Here is a 24,012-nt window from a genome sequence, read left to right as displayed (position 1 = left end):
ATTGAGGACGCATCTACGGGCCCTTCTTGGCACATGGACTCACCCTTCACAGCTCCTCCTCTGAAGCCATCCAGCAGGGAAGCAGAGAAGGGGACAGCCCAAGCTGCCCGGAAACGTGGCCCACGTGCCGCCTGCTCTTCTACTTGCTTCTTTGCATCGCCCCTTCTGCCATGGCCAGTACACTGCGCTGCAAACATTGGTTCCCAGTGCTGTGGCAATATCTCTGCAAGGAAAGGACCTCGGCTGATGGTCACCCTACTTGCATCTTAGACCCTCTCCCTTCCACTTGCTGCTCCGGCTTCTTCAATATTTTCCCTTAATAAAGTTCTCCTGCGTTCCAGCATCAGATGCCTCCTCTGCCTTTCCTCTTTCTCTGCCTTTCAAGGCTCTTCCAACCGGCACAAAGCCAGGGCTCAGGAGGCCATCATGGTGGGTGACTAAGGGTCACAAGAACCTCTCCTACAATGTCTGTCAGCAACTGAGGGGCTTCCAGAACGTGACATAAGCCCATCGCTGGCTCAGACAAAGCCGTAACAGGACAACGCTCCCCTGCGCACGCCTCTGATGAACTCTCCCCGTGCCAGCACACACTTGACTCTTCCCCAGCAGGACTCTCCAGCACTCCCAGCACACACCACCACACAGTTATCCAGTTCCGCAGGAACTCTGCAGAGCGCGTGCTTCAAACTCCCCTGATCAACCACGGCCCCCACAGCAGGTTGTCCGGAACCATGGACCGTTTCTCATCTCCCAGGACAGAGACTCCACCACCTCTTCCACTCTTCTCACCTTGGAAAAGCCTTGCCCTCTTGGCCCACGGATTTCCATCTGTTTTCACTTCTGCCCATGACTTCTGGTCCTGGCAGTGCGCACTGCGGAGAAGAGCCAGGCTCCCCTGACTTCATTCCCTCCCATACGGGATTTAGGAACAGTGATGACACCGTCCCTCTGCGTTCCTCTCTCCTGGCTAAACAATCCCAGCTCTCTCACCCTTTCCTCAGAGGAAAGACGCTCAAGGACCTTCAGCGTCTTGGAGGCCCTGCTCTGGTCTTGCTCCACTGACTCCATGTCCTTCTTCCACTGAGAAGCACAGACCTGCACACAGAACCCCACAGTGCTCCTCACCAGTGCTGAGGAGACAGCAAGGGTCACCTCCAACGACCGGCTGGCAACTCTTTTCCTAATGCTGCCCTGGAGACTGGTGGCCCTTGTTGTCACAAGGGTTCCCTGCTCCCTCACGGTCCATTTCTTCTCCACCAGGACCACGAGGTCCTTCTCTGCTATGTTGCTTTCTAGCCAGTTGGTTCCCCTCCATTCCTGCTACCTGGAGTGACTCCTCCCCAGAAACAGGACTTGGCTTCTCCCCTTGCTCAGCTCCATGAGATTCCTCTCTGTGCAGGGCAAGGAAATCAGGTACATCCCTCAGCACTCGTAGGTTCACACCATCTTTCCGTTTAAAGGACAAGGCAATCATCAGGCACAGTCGACACCGGCTCACAAAGGGAAAGTGCTGTCTAAATAATTTGATGTCCTTCTACAGTAAGGTCACCCATCTCCTGGATGAAGGGACGGGATGGATGTAGTTCTTCTGGAGTTCAGCAAGGCTTTTCATCCTGTCCCTCAGAGCAGCCTTCTGCTCAAGTTGTCCAGCTGTGAGATGAGCAGGTACACGATGCGCTGGGTGAGGAACTGGCTGAAGGGCAGGGCTCCAAGGGTTGTAGTGAATGGGGCTACATCTGGCTGGCCACCGCTCACCAGTGGTGCTCCTCAGGGCTCCATTCTAGGGCCAGTTCTGTTCCAGATTTTGATCAATGAGCTGGATGTTAAGATACCTGAAAGCATCCAGAGGAGGCCAAAGCAGCTCACGGAAGGGCTGGAATGAACACACTGCAACAGGCTGCCTAGAGAGGTGGCTGATGCCCCCCATTTCGGTGTTTCAGAGGCAGCTGGAGAATTCCCCTACTGACGCGCTGTAACGTGTGGTCAGCCCTGAAGTGCTCAGGCAGCTGGACCCTTCCAACCTCACTGCTCTGCTCTGCTCGGGTCTATTCTGCTTCATCACCCTACGGCGCGCAAACATCACCTCGAGGTTCTCAGGCGCACAGCCCAGCATCCACGTCTCCCATTTCCCCTCCGCTACGTCCAATCCCCCTCCGGCCCCACAAACTCTGCCCAGAGAAATGGCCTCACCCCAAATTAAGCCCCCAAAGGCCATAACTCCCCAGCCTCCCCCGCCACCTGGTCCCACTCCCCCCGGGGCTCTCACCGGCCCCACCAGCCCTCCCACAGCTCCCGGCCCCACGGCCGCAGCCCTCCCGCCCCACAGCCAGGCACTGCCTCCACACCCACAGCAACCAGCCAATCAGGGGGCACATAACTAACTGCCAGTCTGGGGGCACCAGCCAGCCGGCCAATCAGGGGGCAGCTGACAGGTCTCAGCTGCTGCAGAAGCTTCCAGAAGCTCCCAGAAGGCAGCAGGCTGGACCCAAAATCAACACCTCCCCTACTCTGAAGAGATAATTGTCACCAAACAGCCCCAAAACCACTGCCGGGAGGGGTGGGGGGTGAACGGGGGAACGGATGAGGAGAAAAGCTGCCGAGAACCAAACCAAACGCCGGGCACACAAGCGGTCGGGGGACTCGGAGGGGTCGGAGGGAGGGAAATGCCCGGGTTAAACAGCTCTGCCCCGAACCAGCTGCCGTCAACAACCACGGCAACAGACCCTGCGCTCCTTGGCCCTGCTGCAGGGGGCCGGGGACACCCATACGAGGTCCCCTGTCACGGCCCCCCCTTGCTGTGGTCCCCACCCCTCTGCTGTGAGGTCACACAGAACCCCCTCTGTGACATCACCATCCTCCTCACTCTGGGGTCCCTGAGGCACAGCACGGGGCACTGAGGGCCAGGGGCAGGAACCAGCCTGTGACCCTGCTCTGCTGGGGAGATGGGGCTCTGTGCTGGGGTGACCTTGGATGGATGGCACGTGCCCACCAAGCCGCTCTGTCACTTCCCTCCTCCAATGGACAGCGGGGAGAAAAATGTGACAAAAGGCTCCTGAGTCGAGATAAGGACAGGGAAGGCACTCACCAATTACTGTCACGGGCAAAATGGACCTGAATGGGGGAAATGAACCTAATTAACCGCCAATCAAGAGGCAGAATGTGATAATAAGAAATCAGAAAAAAAAGAACTATGTTTTCCTGACCCCTCCCTTCTTTCAGGCTCAACTTCACTCCCAGGTTCTCCACTTCTACCCCCGAGCGTCCCAGGGGAAGCAGGAACAGAGGCGGCAGTCAGTTCATCACGCGCTGCATTTGCTGCTGCTTCCTGCTCACAGTCTTCCCTTGCTCCAGCCTGGGGTCCCACCCACGGGAGACAGTCCATCACAAATTTCTCCGCTGTGGCTCTTTCCCACAGGCTGAAGTTCTCCTCAACACACTCCAGCATGGCTCCTTTCCACGGGGTGCACTCTTCAGACAAGGACTGCTCCAGCGTGGGCCCCACGGGATCACAGCTCCTGCCAGGAGTCTGCTTCAATGCCGGGTCTCCACGGAGTCACAGCCTCCTTTGGGCACAACCATCTGCTCCAGCATCAGGTCCTCGAAGGGCACCAGGTGGATATCTGCTGCTCCATGGACCTCCATGGACTCAGGGAGGCAACCTGCTTCACCATGGTCTTCACCAGGGGCTGCAGGGGAATATCTGCTCTGGCGTCTGGAGCACCTCGTCCTCCTCCATTACTGACCATGGAGCTTGCAGAATTTTTTATCCCACACATTCTCTGTTGTCTCTTCCATCTGCCCTTTGACGGCACGTTTTTCCCTTCTTTAATAAATTCGGACAGTGGCCCTACCACCATCGCTGATTGGCTCAGCATTGGCAAGCGGCGGGTCCATCTCCGACTCAGCTGGAAATGGCTCCATCAGAGATGGGGGAAGCTTCTGGCACCTTCTCACAGAAGTCACCCCTGCAGACCCCCACTCCAAAACCTTGCCACACAAACCCAGTACTCACAGCTGAAACCTTACAGGTACGAAGGGGCACCAAGACACCCATCATGCCCAACAGGACAGGCCAGGCCTAAGACAGGCTTAGCAAGCTGGAGACAAAGTGGGGAGGAAGTGAATGTGGTGGAAGGGCACTCCATTGAGCCCAGCACACCTAAAAAGCTGAGACAGCATTCCAGGGCTGCGAGGAAATGGGGTCCCCTCTTGACAAGGCACCCACAAACCACACCACACAAGGGCCACTGGATGAGCTGAACGATGACACCTCACCTCTCCTGTGCTTTGGTCGTGTCTGCCAAAGGCCCTGACACGCGCATCCCATGCAATTGTTCCCAAATGCCTACTCTCACTTCAAAGCTGCCGCCAGGGTCGGATGGACACGGCCTCAAGAGAAGGACACAGAAAAGGGAGTGTTGTGGGCAGGAGAACACACCCCACCTCATTCCCTGTGAGGCGGTGCCGTGCCAGAGCTGCTTGCTGCAAAACGCTGTCACGGCAAAGGTGTCTGAGCCCTTGGGCACCTCTGTAGAGCATCCAGTTCAACCCAACCTGCTCACGCAGGGTCACCTCAAGCCGGCTGTCCACGACCATGTCCTATGTCAGGTTTGCAGTATCACCAAGGACGGAGACACCAACACCTCTCTGCACAACCGCTTCCACTGTTTGACCTCCCTCACAATGAAAAAGTGTTGCTTTCTCTTCCAAGCACACAACACGTCTTTGGAGCTTTCTCCATTCCACTTGCAGTGGTCGTGGGCACTGACAAGAAGAGTCTGACTCCCCTCTCTCCATTCCCTCCCATCCAGGATTTGGACACATTGATGACTTCTCCCTTGCGGGGCCTTGCCTCTAGAACAAAACACCTCCCAGCTCTCCCAGCTTCTCCTCAAAGGAAGGATTCTCCAACCTATCAGCTCTGGGTGGCCCTGCACCTGACTCGCTCCGCTAACTCCATGGCCTTCTTCCACTGGGGAGCCCTCAACTGGGCACAGGAATTCACAGGGGTCCTCTCCAGTGCTGAAGAGACAGAGCCAGGTCACCTTCCCCGAACTGCTGCAACAATCTTCTCACCGCTGCCCTGTAAACTCTTGGCCTCGCTTAAACCAAGCGCAAGGGTTGTTGAGGACGCTCAACAGTGCTGGCCCCACGGATCTGGGTCCTGGGCTACACCACTTGAGACTGGCCTCCAACTGCACTTTGGAACACTCAGCACAAGCCTCTGGGCCCAGACCATCAACCACTGTGCACCCCACCTCACTGGCCACTTACGCAACCCACACCTTCTCAGCTTCTCTATGACCACACAACGGGAGAAAGTGTCCAAGGCTTTACTGAAAACTTAGGTGAACACCGGCCACGGCTCTCTCTTAATCTGGAAACACTGTCACTTCAACATAGTAGTCATGGAGGTTGGTCAAGCACAATTTCTGTTTTGTAGATTCATGGCAGCCTTTCCCCACCACATTCTTGTCCTTCCTGGCCTTGGCATTGCTTGCTGGGACCATTTCATCCATCACCTTCACCAGGGACGAGGTCAGGCTCACCAGCCTCTACTTTCCCAAATCTTCCTGATCTTCCCAAAGACAGGAGGACGATCAGCTCCCTTCCAGCCAGCAGGTACTGCTCCAAGGCAGCAAGACTTCTCCAAGATAATGGAGAGTGGCCACCCAGGGCCACTCACCAGCCAGGTCCGTCAGCACTCGTGGCTATGACCCCTCAGGCTGCATGGACTCACATACATCCAGTCCCCAAGCGCTCCTACCTGCCTCCTTTCATCTTCCTCAGCCACGAGCACTGCTGGCCTGACAAACAGCCTGCAAGAGCTTCCCCTCGTCTGAACTGCGGCAGGCCTTGCCATGCACCAACGCATGAATGCACGGCCATGCATCCACCACCATCACGGCCTCGGCTCTGCAGCCGCTGCTGCACGCTCACCTCCAGTGCCCTCTGCCAGCTCCACATCCTCTTTCTACCTGTCAGACGCTGTGCTCAGAAGTGGCCTCAGCCTTCGCAGCTCACCCCAAGTGAAGACCCCAAAGGCCCTGCTTCACCACATCCTCTCCCTGGTCATCCTGTTCCCCCTCTGCCTCTCGCCACACTCAGGGGCTCTCCACAAACGCACCGGGCCTTGCGAGGGTGATCCACATCAAGCACTGCATCTCACCAGACCAAGGCTGCAAACGTGTCGGCCCCAGCTCAGGGCAGCGCTACGGAGGGGCCAACACCAGCCCTGGGGAGCATGGCGGGGCTCCTGATGGCACAGCACGTGTGAGCTCTGAACCAACGCTGCCAGGACAACGTCCTGCTCTCCCACACAGCGCTCCTCGGCCTGACCACACTGTTACCTCCAGGGAGGGCACCAAGGGGCCACAGCCCCAAACAGGCGGCCTCCTTTCTCCCAGCTACAACCTTACAAGCAAGAGCGGCACCACGACACCCACAGAGCACACCCAACAGGGAAGGCCAAGCCTAAGGACAGGCTTAGCGAGCTGGGAGCAAGGCGCAGAGTGACCGAACGTGATGGAAGGGGGAGTCTGTCCTCACGCGTGGCACACCTCCAGAGCCCAGACCAGCTGCCAGGGCTGCCAGGAACTGGGGCCCCAGCGTCACAACACACCCGCAAACCACAACACACCAGTGACAGAGGATGACCTCACTGACGACACGCCGCCTCTTCCACCTCTTGGTGGCGTCTCCTGCCCGCCTGGACACGAACCATCAACACCATGACTCCGGCTTCTCACACGCTCACTTAAAAGCCTTCGCCAGGGTCGGATGGACACGTACCCAACAGGAGCACACGAAAATGAGAATTGTGGCACGGGAAACACCCCTGGCCTCATTGCTGGCATGGCTGTGGCACCACACAAGGACGCCTTGCTGAAAAATGCCACCATGCTCCAACGCTGTCCCGCCCCTTGGGGAGCAGCATAAAAGCCGGCCCAGCGCCGCTCTCCCTCACACACTTCTCCTGACGCCTTCTCCTCCACGCTCAACAAGGTGAGCCTCAAGCCCCTGCCCCTCCTTCTCCTGCCCCACCTGCCCCGCCTCTGCCAGCACGCTCTGCCCCAGCCCCAGCAGCCCTCACCCCTCCCCACCACCACGCTCCCCACAGCCCCACACCAGGCCTCCCCACTCCCTCGCCCTCCGCAAACACCGCCCCCAACACCCCCACGCCCCTCCGCTTTCTCAACACCCTCTCTTCCAGGGCCCCTCCACACCACACACATGGCCTGCTACGACCTCTGCCGCCCCTGCGCACCCACCCCGCTGGCCGACAGCTGCAACCAGCCCTGCGTCAGGCAGTGCCAGGACTCCCGCGTCCTCATCCAGCCTCCCGCCGTGCTGGTCACCCTGCCAGGACCCATCCTCAGCTCCTTCCCCCAGAACACCGCCGTCGGATCCTCCGCATCGGCTGCCGTGGGCAACCTCCTCAGCGACCAGGGAGTGCCCGTCTCCTCCGCTGCCGCTGGCTACGGCTACGGCTTTGGAGGCCTGGGCTGCTTCCGCGGCACAAGAGCCTGCTACCCCTGCTAAGGGCCCTCGCGAGTACAGCAACCACCTACACCTTACAAGCCACAGCATGGATTGAGGACGCATCTACGGGCCCTTCTTGGCACATGGACTCACCCTTCACAGCTCCTCCTCTGAAGCCATCGAGCAAGGAAGCAGAGAAGGGGACAGCCCAAGCTGCCCGGAAACGTGGCCCACGTGCCGCCTGCTCTTCTACTTGCTTCTTTGCATCGCCCCTTCTGCCATGGCCAGTACACTGCACTGCAAACATTGGTTCCCAGTGCTGTGGCAACATCTCTGCAAGGAAAGGACCTCGGCTGATGGTCACCCTACTTGCACCTTAGACCCTCTCCCTTCCACTTGCTGCTCCGGCTTCTTCAATATTTTCCCTTAATAAAGTTCTCCTGCATTCCACCGTCAGATGCCTCCTCTGCCTTTCTTCTTTCTCTGCCTTTCAAGGCTCTTCCAACCGGCACAAAGCCAGGGCTCAGGAGGCCATCATGGTGGGTGACTAAGGGTCACAAGAACCTCTCCTACAATGTCTGTCAGCAACTGAGGGGCTTCCAGAACGTGACATAAGCCCATCGCTGGCTCAGACAAAGCCGTAACAGGACAACGCTCCCCTGCGCACGCCTCTGATGAACTCTCCCCATGCCAGCACACACTTGACTCTTCCCCAGCAGGACTCTCCAGCACTCCCAGCACACACCACCACACCGTTATCCAGTCCCGCAGGAACTCTGCAGAGCGTGTGCTTCAAACTCCCCTGATCAACCACGGCCCCCACAGCAGGTTGTCCGGAACCATGGACCGTTTCTCATCTCCCAGGACAGAGACTCCACCACCTCTTCCACTCTTCTCACCTTGGAAAAGCCTTGCCCTCTTGGCCCACGGATTTCCATCTGTTTTCACTTCTGCCCATGACTTCTGGTCCTGGCAGTGCGCACTGCGGAGAAGAGCCAGGCTCCCCTGACTTCATTCCCTCCCATACGGGATTTAGGAACAGTGATGACACCGTCCCTCTGCGTTCTTCTCTCCTGGCTAAACAATCCCAGCTCTCTCACCCTCTCCACAGAGGAAAGACACTCAAGGACCTTCAGCGTCTTGGAGGCCCTGCTCTGGTCTTGCTCCACTTACTCCATGTCCTTCTTCCACTGAGGAGCACAGACCTGCACACAGAACCCCACAGTGCTCCTCACCAGTGCTGAGGAGACAGCAAGGGTCACCTCCAACGACCGGCTGGCAACTCTTTTCCTAATTCTGCCCTGGAGACTGGTGGCCCTTGTTGTCACAAGGGTTCCCTGCTCCCTCACGGTCCATTTCTTCTCCACCAGGACCATGAGGTCCTTCTCTGCTATGTTGCTTTCTAGCCAGTTGGTTCCCCTCCATTCCTGCTACCTGGAGTGACTCCTCCCCAGAAACAGGACTTGGCTTCTCCCCTTGCTCAGCTCCATGAGATTCCTCTCTGTGCAGGGCAAGGAAATCAGGTACATCCCTCAGCACTCGTAGGTTCACACCATCTTTCCCTTTAAAGGACAAGGCAATCATCAGGCACAGTCGACACCGGCTCACAAAGGGAAAGTGCTGTCTAAATAATTTGATGTCCTTCTACAGTAAGGTCACCCATCTCCTGGATGAAGGGACGGGATGGATGTAGTTCTTCTGGAGTTCAGCAAGGCTTTTCATCCTGTCCCTCAGAGCAGCCTTCTGCTCAAGTTGTCCAGCTGTGAGATGAGCAGGTACACGATGCGCTGGGTGAGGAACTGGCTGAAGGGCAGGGCTCCAAGGGTTGTAGTGAATGGGGCTACATCTGGCTGGCCACCGCTCACCAGTGGTGTTCCTCAGGGCTCCATTCTAGGGCCAGTTCTGTTCCAGATTTTGATCAATGAGCTGGATGTTAAGATACCTGAAAGCATCCAGAGGAGGCCAAAGCAGCTCACGGAAGGGCTGGAATGCTGGAATGAACACACTGCAACAGGCTTCCTAGAGAGGTGGCTGATGCCCCAGGATTTCGGTGTTTCAGAGGCAGCTGGACAATTCCCCTACTGACGCGCTGTAACGTGTGGTCAGCCCTGAAGTGCTCAGGCAGCTGGACCCTTCCAACCTCACTGCTCTGCTCGGGTCTATTCTGCTTCATCACCCTACGGCGCGCAAACATCACCTCGAGGTTCTCAGGCGCACAGCCCAGCATCCACGTCTCCCATTTCCCCTCCGCTACGTCCAATCCCCCTCCGGCCCCACAAACTCTGCCCAGAGAAATGGCCTCACCCCAAATTAAGCCCCCAAAGGCCATAACTCCCCAGCCTCCCCCGCCACCTGGTCCCACTCCCCCCGGGGCTCTCACCGGCCCCACCAGCCCTCCCACAGCTCCCGGCCCCACGGCCGCAGCCCTCCCGCCCCACAGCCAGGCACTGCCTCCACACCCACAGCAACCAGCCAATCAGGGGGCACATAACTAACTGCCAGTCTGGGGGCACCAACCAGCCGGCCAATCAGGGGGCAGCTGACAGGTCTCAGCTGCTGCAGAAGCTTCCAGAAGCTCCCAGAAGGCAGCAGGCTGGACCGAAAATCAACACCTCCCCTACACTGAAGAGATAATTGTCACCAAACAGCCCCAAAACCACTGCTGGGAGGGGTGGGGGGTGAACGGGGGAACGGATGAGGAGAAAAGCTGCCGAGAACCAAACCAAACGCCTGGCACACAAGCGGCCGGGGGACTCGGAGGGGTCGGAGGGAGGGAAATGCCCGGGTTAAACAGCTCTGCCCCGAACCAGCTGCCGTCAACAACCACGGCAACAGACCCTGCGCTCCTTGGCCCTGCTGCAGGGGGCCGGGGACACCCATACGAGGTCCCCTGTCACGGCCCCCCCGTGCTGTGGTCCCCGCCCCTCTGCTGTGAGGTCACACAGAACCCCCTCTGTGACGTCACCATCCTCCTCGCTCTGGGGTCCCTGAGGCACAGCACGGGGCACTGAGGGCCAGGGGCAGGAACCAGCCTGTGACCCTGCTCTGCTGGGGAGATGGGGCTCTGTGCTGGGGTGACCTTGGATGGATGGCACGTGCCCACCAAGCCGCTCTGTCACTTCCCTCCTCCAATGGACAGCGGGGAGAAAAATGTGACAAAAGGCTCCTGAGTCGAGATAAGGACAGGGAAGGCACTCACCGATTACTGTCACGGGCAAAATGGACCTGAATGGGGGAAATGAACCTAATTAACCGCCAATCAAGAGGCAGAATGTGATAATAAGAAATCAGAAATAAAAGAACTATGTTTTCCTGAGCCCTCCCTTCTTCCAGGCTCAACTTCACTCCCAGGTTCTCCACGTTCTACCCCCAAGCGTCCCAGGGGAAGCAGGAACGGAGGCGGCAGTCAGTTCATCACGCGCTGCATTTGCTGCTGCTTCCTGCTCACAGTCTTCCCTTGCTCCAGCCTGGGGTCCCACCCACGGGAGACAGTCCGTCACAAACTTCTCCATGTAGCTCTTTCCCACAGGCTGAAGTTCTCCTCAACACACTCCAGCATGGCTCCTTTCCACGGGGTGCACTCTTCAGACAAGGACTGCTCCAGCGTGGTCCCCACTGGATCACAGCTCCTGCCAGGAGTCTGCTTCAATGCCGGGTCTCCACGGAGCCACAGCCTCCTTTGGGCACAACCATCTGCTCCAGCATCACGTCCTCGAAGGGCAGCAGGTGGATATCTGCTGCTCCATGGACCTCCATGGACTCAGGGAGGCAACCTGCTTCACCATGGTCTTCACCAGGGGCTGCAGGGGAATCCCTGCTCTGGCGTCTGGAGCACCTCGTCCTCCTCCATTACTGACCACGGAGCTTGCAGAATTTTTTCTCCCACACATTCTCTGTTGTCTCTTCCATCTGCCCTTTGACGGCACGTTTTTCCCCTCTTTAATAAATTAGGACAGTGGCCCTACCACCATCGCTGATTGGCTCAGCATTGGCAAGCGGCGGGTCCATCTCCGACTCAGCTGGAAATGGCTCCATCAGAGATGGGGGAAGCTTCTGGCACCTTCTCACAGAAGTCACCCCTGCAGACCCCCCACTCCAAAACCTTGCCACGCAAACCCAGTACTCACAGGTACGAAGGGGCACCAAGACACCCATCACGCCCAACAGGAAAGGCCAGGCCTAAGACAGGCTTAGCAAGCTGGAGACAACGCGGGGAGGACGTGAATGTGTTGGCAGGGCACTCCATTGAGCCCAGCACACCTAAAAACTGAGACAGCATTCCAGGGCTGCGAGGAAATGGGGTCCCCTCTTCACAACGCACCCACAAACCACACCACACAAGGGCCACCGGATGAGCTGAATGGTGACACCTCACCTCTCCTCTGCTTTGGTCGTGTCTGCCAAAGGCCCTGACACGCGCATCCCATGCAATTGTTCCCAAATGCCTACTCTCTCTTCAAAGCTGCCGCCGGGGTCAGATGGACACGGCCTCAAGAGAAGGACACAGAAAAGGGAGTGTTGTGGGCAGGAGAACACACCCCACCTCATTCCCTGTGAGGCGGTGCCGTGCCAGAGCTGCTTGCTGCAAAACGCTGTCACGGCAAAGGTGTCTGAGCCCTCGGGCACCAGGGGAGCAGCATAAAAGCCGGCCCAGCGCCTCTCTCCCTCACACACTTCTCCTGACGCCTTCTCCTCCACGCTCAACAAGGTGAGCCTCAAGCCCCTGCCCCTCCTTCTCCTGCCCCATCTGCCCCGGCTCTGCCAGCACGCTCTGCCCCAGCCCCAGCAGCCCTCACCCCTCCCCACCACCACGCTCCCCACAGCCCCACACCAGGCCTCCCCACTCCCTCGCCCTCCGCAAACACTGCCCCCAACACCCCCACGCCCCTCCGCTTTCTCAACACCCTCTCTTCCAGGGCCCCTCCACACCACACACATGGCCTGCTACGACCTCTGCCGCCCCTGCGCACCCACCCCGCTGGCCGACAGCTGCAACCAGCCCTGCGTCAGGCAGTGCCAGGACTCCCGCGTCCTCATCCAGCCTCCCGCCGTGCTGGTCACCCTGCCAGGACCCATCCTCAGCTCCTTCCCCCAGAACACCGCCGTCGGATCCTCCGCATCGGCTGCCGTGGGCAACGTCCTCAGCGACCAGGGAGTGCCCGTCTCCTCCGCTGCCGCTGGCTACGGCTACGGCTTTGGAGGCCTGGGCTGCTTCCGCGGCACACGAGCCTGCTACCCCTGCTAAGGGCCCTCGCCAGTACAGCAACCACCTACACCTTACAAGCCACAGCATGGATTGAGGACGCATCTACGGGCCCTTCTTGGCACATGGACTCACCCTTCACAGCTCCTCCTCTGAAGCCATCCAGCAAGGAAGCAGAAAAGGGGACAGCCCAAGCTGCCCGGAAACGTGGCCCACGTGCCGCCTGCTCTTCTACTTGCTTCTTTGCATCGCCCCTTCTGCCATGGCCAGTACACTGCGCTGCAAACATTGGTTCCCAGTGCTGTGGCAATATCTCTGCAAGGAAAGGACCTCGGCTGATGGTCACCCTACTTGCACCTTAGACCCTCTCCCTTCCACTTGCTGCTCCGGCTTCTTCAATATTTTCCCTTAATAAAGTTCTCCTGCATTCCACCGTCAGATGCCTCCTCTGCCTTTCTTCTTTCTCTGCCTTTCAAGGCTCTTCCAACCGGCACAAAGCCAGGGCTCAGGAGGCCATCATGGTGGGTGACTAAGGGTCACAAGAACCTCTCCTACAATGTCTGTCAGCAGCTGAGGGGCTTCCAGAACGTGACATAAGCCCATCGCTGGCTCAGACAAAGCCGTAACAGGACAACGCTCCCCTGCGCACGCCTCTGATGAGCTCTCCCCATGCCAGCACACACTTGACTCTTCCCCAGCAGGACTCTCCAGCACTCCCAGCACACACCACCACACAGTTATCCAGTTCCGCAGGAACTCTGCAGAGCGCGTGCTTCAAAGTCTCCTGATCAACCACGGCCCCCACAGCAGGTTGTCCGGAACCATGGACCGTTTCTTATCTCCCAGGACAGAGACTCCACCACCTCTTCCACTCTTCTCACCTTGGAAAAGCCTTGCCCTCTTCGCCCACGGATTTCCATCTGGTTTCACTTCTGCCCATGACTTCTGGTCCTGGCAGTGCGCACTGCGGAGAAGAGCCAGGCTCCCCTGACTTCATTCCCTCCCATACGGGATTTAGGAACAGTGATGACACCGTCCCTCTGCGTTCCTCTCTCCTGGCTAAACAATCCCAGCTCTCTCACCCTCTCCTCAGAGGAAAGATGCTCAAGGACCTTCAGCATCTTGGAGGCCCTGCTCTGGTCTTGCTCCACTGACTCCATGTCCTTCTTCCACTGAGGAGCACAGACCTGCACACAGAACCCCACAGTGCTCCTCACCAGTGCTGAGGAGACAGCAAGGGTCACCTCCAATGACCGGCTGGCAACTCTTTTCCTAATGCTGCCCTGGAGACTGGTGGCCCCTTTTGTCACAAGGCTTCCCTGCTCCCTCATGGTCCATTTCGTCTCCACCAGGACCACGAGGTCCTTCTCTGCCAAGTTGCTTTCTAGCCAGTTGGTCCCCCTCCATTCCTGCTACCTGGAGTGACTCCTGCCCAGAAACGGGACTTGGCTTCTCCCCTTGCTCAGCTCCATGAGATTCCTCTCTGTCCAGGGCAAGGAAATCAGGTACATCCCTCAGCACTCGTAGGTTCACACCATCTTTCCGTTTAAAGGACAAGGCAATCATCAGGCACAGTCGACACCGGCTCACAAAGGGAAAGTGCTGTCTAAATAATTTGATGTCCTTCTACGGTGAGGTCACCCATCTCCTGGATGAAGGGACGGGATGGATGTAGTTCTTCTGGAGTTCAGCAAGGCTTTTCATCCTGTCCCTCAGAGCAGCCTTCTGCTCAAGTTGTCCAGCTGTGAGATGAGCGGGTACACGATGCGCTGGGTGAGGAACTGGCTGAAGGGCAGGGCTCCAAGGGTTGTAGTGAATGGGGCTACATCTGGCTGGCCACCGCTCACCAGTGGTGCTCCTCAGGGCTCCATTCTAGGGCCAGTTCTGTTCCAGATTTTGATCAATGAGCTGGATGTTAAGATACCTGAAAGCATCCAGAGGAGGCCAAAGCAGCTCATGGAAGGGCTGGAATGAACACACTGCAACAGGCTTCCTAGAGAGGTGGCTGATGCCCCAGGATTTCGGTGTTTCAGAGGCAGCTGGACAATTCCCCTACTGACGCGCTGTAACGTGTGGTCAGCCCTGAAGTGCTCAGGCAGCTGGACCCTTCCATCCTCACTGCTCTGCTCGGGTCTATTCTGCTTCATCACCCTACGGCGCGCAAACATCACCTCGAGGTTCTCAGGCGCACAGCCCAGCATCCACGTCTCCCATTTCCCCTCCGCTACGTCCAATCCCCCTCCGGCCCCACAAACTCTGCACAGAGAAATGGCCTCACCCCAAATTAAGCCCCCAAAGGCCATAACTCCCCAGCCTCCCCCGCCGCCTGGTCCCACTCCCCCCGGGGCTCTCACCGGCCCCACCAGCCCTCCCACAGCTCCCGGCCCCACGGCCGCAGCCCTCCCGCCCCACAGCCAGGCACTGCCTCCACACCCACAGCAACCAGCCAATCAGGGGGCACATAACTAACTGCCAGTCTGGGGGCACCAACCAGCCGGCCAATCAGGGGGCAGCTGACAGGTCTCAGCTGCTGCAGAAGCTTCCAGAAGCTCCCAGAAGGCAGCAGGCTGGACCGAAAATCAACACCTCCCCTACTCTGAAGAGATAATTGTCACCAAACAGCCCCAAAACCACTGCTGGGAGGGGTGGGGGGTGAACGGGGGAACGGATGAGGAGAAAAGCTGCCGAGAACCAAACCAAACGCCTGGCACACAAGCGGTCGGGGGACTCGGAGGGGTCGGAGGGAGGGAAATGCCCGGGTTAAACAGCTCTGCCCCGAACCAGCTGCCGTCAACAACCACGGCAACAGACCCTGCGCTCCTTGGCCCTGCTGCAGGGGGCCGGGGACAGCCATACGAGGTCCCCTGTCACGGCCCCCCCTTGCTGTGGTCCCCACCCCTGTGCTGTGACGTCACACAGAACCCCCTCTGTGACGTCACCATCCTCCTCGCTCTGGGGTCCCTGAGGCACAGCACGGGGCACTGAGGGCCAGGGACAGGAACCAGCCTGTGACCCTGCTCTGCTGGGGAGATGGGGCTCTGTGCTGGGGTGACCTTGGATGGATGGCACGTGCCCACCAAGCCGCTCTGTCACTTCCCTCCTCCAATGGACAGCGGGGAGAAAAATGTGACAAAGGCTCCTGAGTCGAGATAAGGACACGGAAGGCACTCACCAATTACTGTCACGGGCAAAATGGACCTGAATAGGGGAAATGAACCTAATTAACCGCCAATCAAGAGGCAGAGTAGGATCATGGGAAATAAATCTTAAAAAAAAAAAAAACCCTTTTCCTGAGCCCTCCCTTCTTCCAGGCTCAACTTCACTCCCAGGTTCTCCACGTTCTACCCCCGAGCGTCCCAGGGGAAGCAGGAACGGAGGCGGCAGTCAGTTCATCACGCGCTGCATTTGCTGCTGCTTCCTGCTCACAGTCTTCCCTTGCTCCAGCCTGGGGTCCCACCCACGGGAGACAGTCCGTCACAAACTTCTCCATGTAGCTCTTTCCCACAGGCTGAAGTTCTCCTCAACACACTCCAGCATGGCTCCTTTCCACGGGGTGCACTCTTCAGACAAGGACTGCTCCAGCGTGGTCCCCACTGGATCACAGCTCCTGCCAGGAGTCTGCTTCAATGCCGGGTCTCCACGGAGCCACAGCCTCCTTTGGGCACAACCATCTGCTCCAGCATCACGTCCTCGAAGGGCAGCAGGTGGATATCTGCTGCTCCATGGACCTCCATGGACTCAGGGAGGCAACCTGCTTCACCATGGTCTTCACCAGGGGCTGCAGGGGAATCCCTGCTCTGGCGTCTGGAGCACCTCGTCCTCCTCCATTACTGACCACGGAGCTTGCAGAATTTTTTCTCCCACACATTCTCTGTTGTCTCTTCCATCTGCCCTTTGACGGCACGTTTTTCCCCTCTTTAATAAATTAGGACAGTGGCCCTACCACCATCGCTGATTGGCTCAGCATTGGCAAGCGGCGGGTCCATCTCCGACTCAGCTGGAAATGGCTCCATCAGAGATGGGGGAAGCTTCTGGCACCTTCTCACAGAAGTCACCCCTGCAGACCCCCCACTCCAAAACCTTGCCACGCAAACCCAGTACTCACAGGTACGAAGGGGCACCAAGACACCCATCACGCCCAACAGGAAAGGCCAGGCCTAAGACAGGCTTAGCAAGCTGGAGACAACGCGGGGAGGACGTGAATGTGTTGGCAGGGCACTCCATTGAGCCCAGCACACCTAAAAACTGAGACAGCATTCCAGGGCTGCGAGGAAATGGGGTCCCCTCTTCACAACGCACCCACAAACCACACCACACAAGGGCCACCGGATGAGCTGAATGGTGACACCTCACCTCTCCTCTGCTTTGGTCGTGTCTGCCAAAGGCCCTGACACGCGCATCCCATGCAATTGTTCCCAAATGCCTACTCTCTCTTCAAAGCTGCCGCCGGGGTCGGATGGACACGGCCTCAAGAGAAGGACACAGAAAAGGGAGTGTTGTGGGCAGGAGAACACACCCCACCTCATTCCCTGTGAGGCGGTGCCGTGCCAGAGCTGCTTGCTGCAAAACGCTGTCGCGGCAAAGGTGTCTGAGCCCTCGGGCACCAGGGGAGCAGCATAAAAGCCGGCCCAGCGCCTCTCTCCCTCACACACTTCTCCTGACGCCTTCTCCTCCACGCTCAACAAGGTGAGCCTCAAGCCCCTGCCCCTCCTTCTCCTGCCCCATCTGCCCCGGCTCTGCCAGCACGCTCTGCCCCAGCCCCAGCAGCCCTCACCCCTCCCCACCACCACGCTCCCCACAGCCCCACACCAGGCCTCCCCACTCCCTCGCCCTCCGCAAACACTGCCCCCAACACCCCCACGCCCCTCCGCTTTCTCAACACCCTCTCTTCCAGGGCCCCTCCACACCACACACATGGCCTGCTACGACCTCTGCCGCCCCTGCGCACCCACCCCGCTGGCCGACAGCTGCAACCAGCCCTGCGTCAGGCAGTGCCAGGACTCCCGCGTCCTCATCCAGCCTCCCGCCGTGCTGGTCACCCTGCCAGGACCCATCCTGAGCTCCTTCCCCCAGAACACCGCCGTCGGATCCTCCGCATCGGCTGCCGTGGGCAACGTCCTCAGCGACCAGGGAGTGCCCGTCTCCTCCGCTGCCGCTGGCTACGGCTACGGCTTTGGAGGCCTGGGCTGCTTCCGCGGCACACGAGCCTGCTACCCCTGCTAAGGGCCCTCGCCAGTACAGCAACCACCTACACCTTACAAGCCACAGCATGGATTGAGGACGCATCTACGGGCCCTTCTTGGCACATGGACTCACCCTTCACAACTCCTCCTCTGAAGCCATCCAGCAAGGAAGCAGAAAAGGGGACAGCCCAAGCTGCCCGGAAACGTGGCCCACGTGCCGCCTGCTCTTCTACTTGCTTCTTTGCATCGCCCCTTCTGCCATGGCCAGTACACTGCGCTGCAAACATTGGTTCCCAGTGCTGTGGCAATATCTCTGCAAGGAAAGGACCTCGGCTGATGGTCACCCTACTTGCACCTTAGACCCTCTCCCTTCCACTTGCTGCTCCGGCTTCTTCAATATTTTCCCTTAATAAAGTTCTCCTGCATTCCACCGTCAGATGCCTCCTCTGCCTTTCTTCTTTCTCTGCCTTTCAAGGCTCTTCCAACCGGCACAAAGCCAGGGCTCAGGAGGCCATCATGGTGGGTGACTAAGGGTCACAAGAACCTCTCCTACAATGTCTGTCAGCAGCTGAGGGGCTTCCAGAACGTGACATAAGCCCATCGCTGGCTCAGACAAAGCCGTAACAGGACAACGCTCCCCTGCGCACGCCTCTGATGAGCTCTCCCCATGCCAGCACACACTTGACTCTTCCCCAGCAGGACTCTCCAGCACTCCCAGCACACACCACCACACAGTTATCCAGTTCCGCAGGAACTCTGCAGAGCGCGTGCTTCAAAGTCTCCTGATCAACCACGGCCCCCACAGCAGGTTGTCCGGAACCATGGACCGTTTCTTATCTCCCAGGACAGAGACTCCACCACCTCTTCCACTCTTCTCACCTTGGAAAAGCCTTGCCCTCTTTGCCCACGGATTTCCATCTGGTTTCACTTCTGCCCATGACTTCTGGTCCTGGCAGTGCGCACTGCGGAGAAGAGCCAGGCTCCCCTGACTTCATTCCCTCCCATACGGGATTTAGGAACAGTGATGACACCGTCCCTCTGCGTTCCTCTCTCCTGGCTAAACAATCCCAGCTCTCTCACCCTCTCCTCAGAGGAAAGATGCTCAAGGACCTTCAGCATCTTGGAGGCCCTGCTCTGGTCTTGCTCCACTGACTCCATGTCCTTCTTCCACTGAGGAGCACAGACCTGCACACAGAACCCCACAGTGCTCCTCACCAGTGCTGAGGAGACAGCAAGGGTCACCTCCAATGACCGGCTGGCAACTCTTTTCCTAATGCTGCCCTGGAGACTGGTGGCCCCTTTTGTCACAAGGCTTCCCTGCTCCCTCATGGTCCATTTCGTCTCCACCAGGACCACGAGGTCCTTCTCTGCCAAGTTGCTTTCTAGCCAGTTGGTCCCCCTCCATTCCTGCTACCTGGAGTGACTCCTGCCCAGAAACGGGACTTGGCTTCTCCCCTTGCTCAGCTCCATGAGATTCCTCTCTGTCCAGGGCAAGGAAATCAGGTACATCCCTCAGCACTCGTAGGTTCACACCATCTTTCCGTTTAAAGGACAAGGCAATCATCAGGCACAGTCGACACCGGCTCACAAAGGGAAAGTGCTGTCTAAATAATTTGATGTCCTTCTACGGTGAGGTCACCCATCTCCTGGATGAAGGGACGGGATGGATGTAGTTCTTCTGGAGTTCAGCAAGGCTTTTCATCCTGTCCCTCAGAGCAGCCTTCTGCTCAAGTTGTCCAGCTGTGAGATGAGCGGGTACACGATGCGCTGGGTGAGGAACTGGCTGAAGGGCAGGGCTCCAAGGGTTGTAGTGAATGGGGCTACATCTGGCTGGCCACCGCTCACCAGTGGTGCTCCTCAGGGCTCCATTCTAGGGCCAGTTCTGTTCCAGATTTTGATCAATGAGCTGGATGTTAAGATACCTGAAAGCATCCAGAGGAGGCCAAAGCAGCTCATGGAAGGGCTGGAATGAACACACTGCAACAGGCTTCCTAGAGAGGTGGCTGATGCCCCAGGATTTCGGTGTTTCAGAGGCAGCTGGACAATTCCCCTACTGACGCGCTGTAACGTGTGGTCAGCCCTGAAGTGCTCAGGCAGCTGGACCCTTCCATCCTCACTGCTCTGCTCGGGTCTATTCTGCTTCATCACCCTACGGCGCGCAAACATCACCTCGAGGTTCTCAGGCGCACAGCCCAGCATCCACGTCTCCCATTTCCCCTCCGCTACGTCCAATCCCCCTCCGGCCCCACAAACTCTGCACAGAGAAATGGCCTCACCCCAAATTAAGCCCCCAAAGGCCATAACTCCCCAGCCTCCCCCGCCGCCTGGTCCCACTCCCCCCGGGGCTCTCACCGGCCCCACCAGCCCTCCCACAGCTCCCGGCCCCACGGCCGCAGCCCTCCCGCCCCACAGCCAGGCACTGCCTCCACACCCACAGCAACCAGCCAATCAGGGGGCACATAACTAACTGCCAGTCTGGGGGCACCAACCAGCCGGCCAATCAGGGGGCAGCTGACAGGTCTCAGCTGCTGCAGAAGCTTCCAGAAGCTCCCAGAAGGCAGCAGGCTGGACCGAAAATCAACACCTCCCCTACTCTGAAGAGATAATTGTCACCAAACAGCCCCAAAACCACTGCTGGGAGGGGTGGGGGGTGAACGGGGGAACGGATGAGGAGAAAAGCTGCCGAGAACCAAACCAAACGCCGGGCACACAAGCGGCCGGGGGACTCGGAGGGGTCGGAGGGAGGGAAATGCCCGGGTTAAACAGCTCTGCCCCGAACCAGCTGCCGTCAACAACCACGGCAACAGACCCTGCGCTCCTTGGCCCTGCTGCAGGGGGCCGGGGACAGCCATACGAGGTCCCCTGTCACGGCCCCCCCGTGCTGTGGTCCCCACCCCTGTGCTGTGACGTCACACAGAACCCCCTCTGTGACGTCACCATCCTCCTCGCTCTGGGGTCCCTGAGGCACAGCACGGGGCACTGAGGGCCAGGGGCAGGAACCAGCCTGTGACCCTGCTCTGCTGGGGAGATGGGGCTCTGTGCTGGGGTGACCTTGGATGGATGGCACGTGCCCACCAAGCCGCTCTGTCACTTCCCTCCTCCAATGGACAGCGGGGAGAAAAATGTGACAAAGGCTCCTGAGTCGAGATAAGGACAGGGAAGGCACTCACCAATTACTGTCACGGGCAAAATGGACCTGAATAGGGGAAATGAACCTAATTAACCGCCAATCAAGAGGCAGAGTAGGATCATGGGAAATAAATCTTAAAAAAAAAAAAAACCCTTTTCCTGAGCCCTCCCTTCTTCCAGGCTCAACTTCACTCCCAGGTTCTCCACGTTCTACCCCCGAGCGTCCCAGGGGAAGCAGGAACGGAGGCGGCAGTCAGTTCACCACGCGCTGCATTTGCTGCTGCTTCCTGCTCACAGTCTTCCCTTGCTCCAGCCTGGGGTCCCACCCACGGGAGACAGTCCGTCACAAACTTCTCCGCTGTGGCTCTTTCCCACAGGCTGAAGTTCTCCTCAACACACTCCAGCATGGCTCCTTTCCACGGGGTGCACTCTTCAGACAAGGACTGCTCCAGCGTGGTCCCCACTGGATCACAGCTCCTGCCAGGAGTCTGCTTCAATGCCGGGTCTCCACGGAGTCACAGCCTCCTTTGGGCACAACCATCTGCTCCAGCATCAGGTCCTCGAAGGGCAGCAGGTGGATATCTGCTGCTCCATGGACCTCCATGGACTCAGGGAGGCAACCTGCTTCACCATGGTCTTCACCAGGGGCTGCAGGGGAATCTCTGCTCTGGCGTCTGGAGCACCTCATCCTCCTCCATTACTGACCACGGAGCTTGCAGAATTTTTTATCCCACACATTCTCTGTTGTCTCTTCCATCTGCCCTTTGACGGCACGTTTTTCCCTTCTTTAATAAATTAGGACAGTGGCCCTACCACCATCGCTGATTGGCTCAGCATTGGCAAGCGGCAGGTCCATCTCCGACTCAGCTGGAAATGGCTCCATCAGAGATGGGGGAAGCTTCTGGCACCTTCTCACAGAAGTCACCCCTGCAGACCCCCACTCCAAAACCTTGCCACGCAAACCCAGTACTCACAGCTGAAACCTTACAGGTACGAAGGGGCACCAAGACACCCATCATGCCCAACAGGAAAGGCCAGGCCTAAGACAGGCTTAGCAAGCTGGAGACAAAGTGGGGAGGAAGTGAATGTGGTGGAAGGGCACTCCATTGAGCCCAGCACACCTAAAAAGCTGAGACAGCATTCCAGGGCTGGGAGGAAACGGGGTCCCCTCTTCACAAGGCACCCACAAACCACACCACACACGGGCCACTGGATGAGCTGAACGATGACACCTCACCTCTGCTGTGCTTTGGTCGTGTCTGCCAAAGGCCCTGACACGCGCATCCCATGCAATTGTTCCCAAATGCCTACTCTCACTTCAAAGCTGCCGCCGGGGTCGGATGGACACGGCCTCAAGAGAAGGACACAGAAAAGGGAGTGTTGTGGGCAGGAGAACACACCCCACCTCATTCCCTGTGAGGCGGTGCCGTGCCAGAGCTGCTTGCTGCAAAACGCTGTCGCGGCAAAGGTGTCTGAGCCCTCGGGCACCTGGGGAGCAGCATAAAAGCCGGCCCAGCGCCTCTCTCCCTCACACACTTCTCCTGACGCCTTCTCCTCCACGCTCAACAAGGTGAGCCTCAAGCCCCTGCCCCTCCTTCTCCTGCCCCACCTGCCCCGGCTCTGCCAGCACGCTCTGCCCCAGCCCCAGCAGCCCTCACCCCTCCCCACCACCACGCTCCCCACAGCCCCACACCAGGCCTCCCCACTCCCTCGCCCTCCGCAAACACCGCCCCCAACACCCCCACGCCCCTCCGCTTTCTCAACACCCTCTCTTCCAGGGCCCCTCCACACCACACACATGGCCTGCTACGACCTCTGCCGCCCCTGCGCACCCACCCCGCTGGCCGACAGCTGCAACCAGCCCTGCGTCAGGCAGTGCCAGGACTCCCGCGTCCTCATCCAGCCTCCCGCCGTGCTGGTCACCCTGCCAGGACCCATCCTCAGCTCCTTCCCCCAGAACACCGCCGTCGGATCCTCCGCATCGGCTGCCGTGGGCAACCTCCTCAGCGACCAGGGAGTGCCCGTCTCCTCCGCTGCCGCTGGCTACGGCTACGGCTTTGGAGGCCTGGGCTGCTTCCGCGGCACAAGAGCCTGCTACCCCTGCTAAGGGCCCTCGCCAGTACAGCAACCACCTACACCTTACAAGCCACAGCATGCATTGAGAACGCACCTACGGGCCCTTCTTGGCACATGGACTCACCCTTCACAGCTCCTCCTCTGAAGCCATCCAGCAAGGAAGCAGAGAAGGGGACACCCCAAGCTGCCCGGAAACGTGGCCCACGTGCCGCCTGCTCTTCTACTTGCTTCTTTGCATCGCCCCTTCTGCCATGGCCAGTACGCTGCGCTGCAAACATTGGTTCCCAGTGCTGTGGCAACATCTCTGCAAGGAAAGGACCTCAGCTGATGGTCACCTTACTTGCACCTTAGACCCTCTCCCTTCCACTTGCTGCTCCGGCTTCTTCAATATTTTCCCTTAATAAAGTTCTCCTGCATTCCAGCGTCAGATGCCTCCTCTGCCTTTCTTCTTTCTCTGCCTTTCAAGGCTCTTCCAACCGGCACAAAGCCAGGGCTCAGGAGGCCATCATGGTGGGTGACTAAGGGTCACAAGAACCTCTCCTACAATGTCTGTCAGCAGCTGAGGGGCTTCCAGAACGTGACATAAGCCCATCGCTGGCTCAGACAAAGCCGTAACAGGACAACGCTCCCCTGCGCACGCCTCTGATGAACTCTCCCCGTGCCAGCACACACTTGACTCTTCCCCAGCAGGACTCTCCAGCACTCCCAGCACACACCACCACACAGTTATCCAGTTCCGCAGGAACTCTGCAGAGCGTGTGCTTCAAACTCCCCTGATCAGCCACGGCCCCCACAGCAGGTTGTCCGGAACCATGGACCGTTTCTCATCTCCCAGGACAGAGACTCTACCACCTCTTCCACTCTTCTCACCTTGGAAAAGCCTTGCCCTCTTGGCCCACGGATTTCCAGCTGTTTTCACTTCTGCCCATGACTTCTGGT

At 58.5% G+C, this 24,012-nt stretch overlaps 4 protein-coding genes across 4 annotated transcripts; all 4 read left to right on the top strand.

Moving 5' to 3' along the window:
- The first annotated feature begins 7,233 nt into the window (after positions 1-7,233).
- Positions 7,234-7,542, top strand: LOC147601883 (feather keratin 4-like). The gene has a single exon (XM_086742706.1). It carries the CDS (start codon positions 7,234-7,236, stop codon positions 7,540-7,542), a length of 309 nt encoding a protein of 102 aa, XP_086598832.1.
- Positions 7,543-12,418: 4,876 nt separating this feature from the next.
- On the top strand, positions 12,419-12,727 carry LOC147601882 (feather keratin 4-like). The gene has a single exon (XM_086742705.1). The coding sequence runs from the start codon at positions 12,419-12,421 to the stop codon at positions 12,725-12,727; it is 309 nt and encodes a 102-aa protein (XP_086598831.1).
- A 4,872-nt stretch (positions 12,728-17,599) lies between these two features.
- Positions 17,600-17,908, top strand: LOC147601881 (feather keratin 4-like). Its single transcript, XM_086742703.1, has one exon. The coding sequence runs from the start codon at positions 17,600-17,602 to the stop codon at positions 17,906-17,908; it is 309 nt and encodes a 102-aa protein (XP_086598829.1).
- Positions 17,909-22,795: 4,887 nt separating this feature from the next.
- Positions 22,796-23,104, top strand: LOC147601880 (feather keratin 4-like). Its single transcript, XM_086742702.1, has one exon. It carries the CDS (start codon positions 22,796-22,798, stop codon positions 23,102-23,104), a length of 309 nt encoding a protein of 102 aa, XP_086598828.1.
- Positions 23,105-24,012: the final 908 nt, after the last annotated feature.

Source organism: Chlamydotis macqueenii, chromosome 2 (assembly GCF_036417535.1).
Source record: "Chlamydotis macqueenii isolate bChlMac1 chromosome 2, bChlMac1.mat, whole genome shotgun sequence".
NCBI classification, from domain to species: Eukaryota; Metazoa; Chordata; class Aves; order Otidiformes; family Otididae; genus Chlamydotis; species Chlamydotis macqueenii.
This window is presented reverse-complemented; position numbering and strand designations above follow the sequence as displayed.

Coding starts and splice junctions, on each gene's coding strand:
- LOC147601882 (XM_086742705.1), top strand. CDS start 12,419: ATGGCCTGCTACGACCTCTGCCGCCCCTGCGCACCCACCCCGCTGGCC.
- LOC147601883 (XM_086742706.1), top strand. CDS start 7,234: ATGGCCTGCTACGACCTCTGCCGCCCCTGCGCACCCACCCCGCTGGCC.
- LOC147601880 (XM_086742702.1), top strand. CDS start 22,796: ATGGCCTGCTACGACCTCTGCCGCCCCTGCGCACCCACCCCGCTGGCC.
- LOC147601881 (XM_086742703.1), top strand. CDS start 17,600: ATGGCCTGCTACGACCTCTGCCGCCCCTGCGCACCCACCCCGCTGGCC.